At 41.3% G+C, this 1,442-nt stretch overlaps 1 protein-coding gene across 1 annotated transcript in view; it reads right to left on the reverse strand.

The window, feature by feature from the left end:
• The window catches only part of LOC107093063 (rho guanine nucleotide exchange factor 12-like), a 101,914-nt gene that overhangs the window by 26,449 nt on the left and 74,023 nt on the right, over positions 1-1,442 (reverse strand). Inside the window, exons 16-17 of the mRNA XM_015387882.1 lie at positions 1,162-1,309; positions 799-818 (exon numbers count right to left, since the gene is read on the reverse strand). Coding sequence (XP_015243368.1) covers positions 799-818; positions 1,162-1,309 — 168 coding nt within the window. The remainder of the gene's footprint in view (positions 1-798; positions 819-1,161; positions 1,310-1,442) is intronic.

Genomic DNA, 1,442 nt, shown 5'->3' on the forward strand with positions numbered 1-1,442 from the left:
GACCGAACTTCTCGACCTCAAACGTTGTGGGCGGGACTAAGTTCGGAATGGCACCCAGGCTAATTCAGCCAGGCCAAAAATTCCCTTTAACGACCCCCCTTTCAGAGACATAGACAGGTATGGGGCAGTACTTGCTAACAAAAGAAACCAGCGACCCCCATTGCAAAGGGGTGGACCCGTTCGCCCGTTTAAATTAGCGCATGTTTTCTAAACCAAAACAAGGCTTTGTTGGGCTACTGTAGGAAACCTGGAACTCAATGCTAGTTCTTTCATTTTGAATTGAAAAAGCTTCCTGGATGGGAAGAGAAACGACTTCAAACTTCAAACAAAGTCCACTGGATTGTTTTTTAACTTTCTTTGAGAATGACTATGACCTGGATGACTGAGAATCTTCACCAGCATGTAGCATAGAAATGAATAAAAATGCCACTTTTGGTAGTCATTTAATCTATTGTGTGGCGAGTTTAGGTTCTACGGCTCAATCAAAACCACTGTCTGCTGAGCCTCAGTCTGGGACCTGAAACAATCCCACTTTGGGGATGAATTACAAAGGCGAAAGAGGCTAAATAAAAGCCAGTACTCCCAGTGATGGCTACTGCAGGTCTGCTCCTCAGCTAAGGGAATGATGACTGATTGAACACTCCTTATAGGGCTAAACTAAAGCAACTTTTAAAAACTCCTTAAAAGCATTCCTTACTTCATCCTTCTCAAAAGTATTTCCTCTGTCTTCCATTTTAATTGACAAAAGCTTTGTTTGTGTTGTGCGTCTTCAGCCTACATCACAGTCACATCTATTACCCGATTGGTTGTCAAGATGGCTAAAGGTGCAAAAAGCTCAGATTTTTCAACTCCTGTGATTTTTGCACTGCGTCCATTGCAGGTGTGGCAAAGCTCTCACTTTGCTGTAATAACGAAAAAACATTGTTTGTTTTTCACAGTTTATGCAGAGAAATACAATCAAGTTCATTTTCTTCTGCTTGTTTTGTTGAGCTGTTTAAAATGGCAATATTGTAAAGTTTTCTTAACAGTTATCCTGCTCCTAAAAGCTTAGAATAACAAAAATGCATGTGAACAGGATTGAAATGCAGCTTAGAATGAGCAACTGCTTGTCTGATCCATTAAGAAAGGTTTCAGGGGTAAAAACAAGCTCTATATATCTACCTAAGGACATCCTGATCTTCCTCTCGGTGGTCCAGATTGGAGGGGCTGAAGTCAAAGTGAATGCTGGTTGGACTAGAGAGGCCTTCCTGGTGTTCTCCAGACGGCACACCATCGCTGAGTCTGGGCTGAACACAGACTGGAGAGACACCTGTAGAGTAAAAAGGAAACAAATGCATTAAAACAAAACACTCAGATACAGTTTGTGCTCTTTTACACACTGGTTTCCTATTTTGGCCTAAGGTTTTATTTAATGACACCACAGTTTATCATTAAGCAGAAAT

The sequence above is a fragment of the Cyprinodon variegatus genome, unplaced genomic scaffold (genome assembly GCF_000732505.1).
Source record: "Cyprinodon variegatus isolate N-32 unplaced genomic scaffold, C_variegatus-1.0 Scaffold406, whole genome shotgun sequence".
Classification (NCBI taxonomy): domain Eukaryota; kingdom Metazoa; phylum Chordata; class Actinopteri; order Cyprinodontiformes; family Cyprinodontidae; genus Cyprinodon; species Cyprinodon variegatus.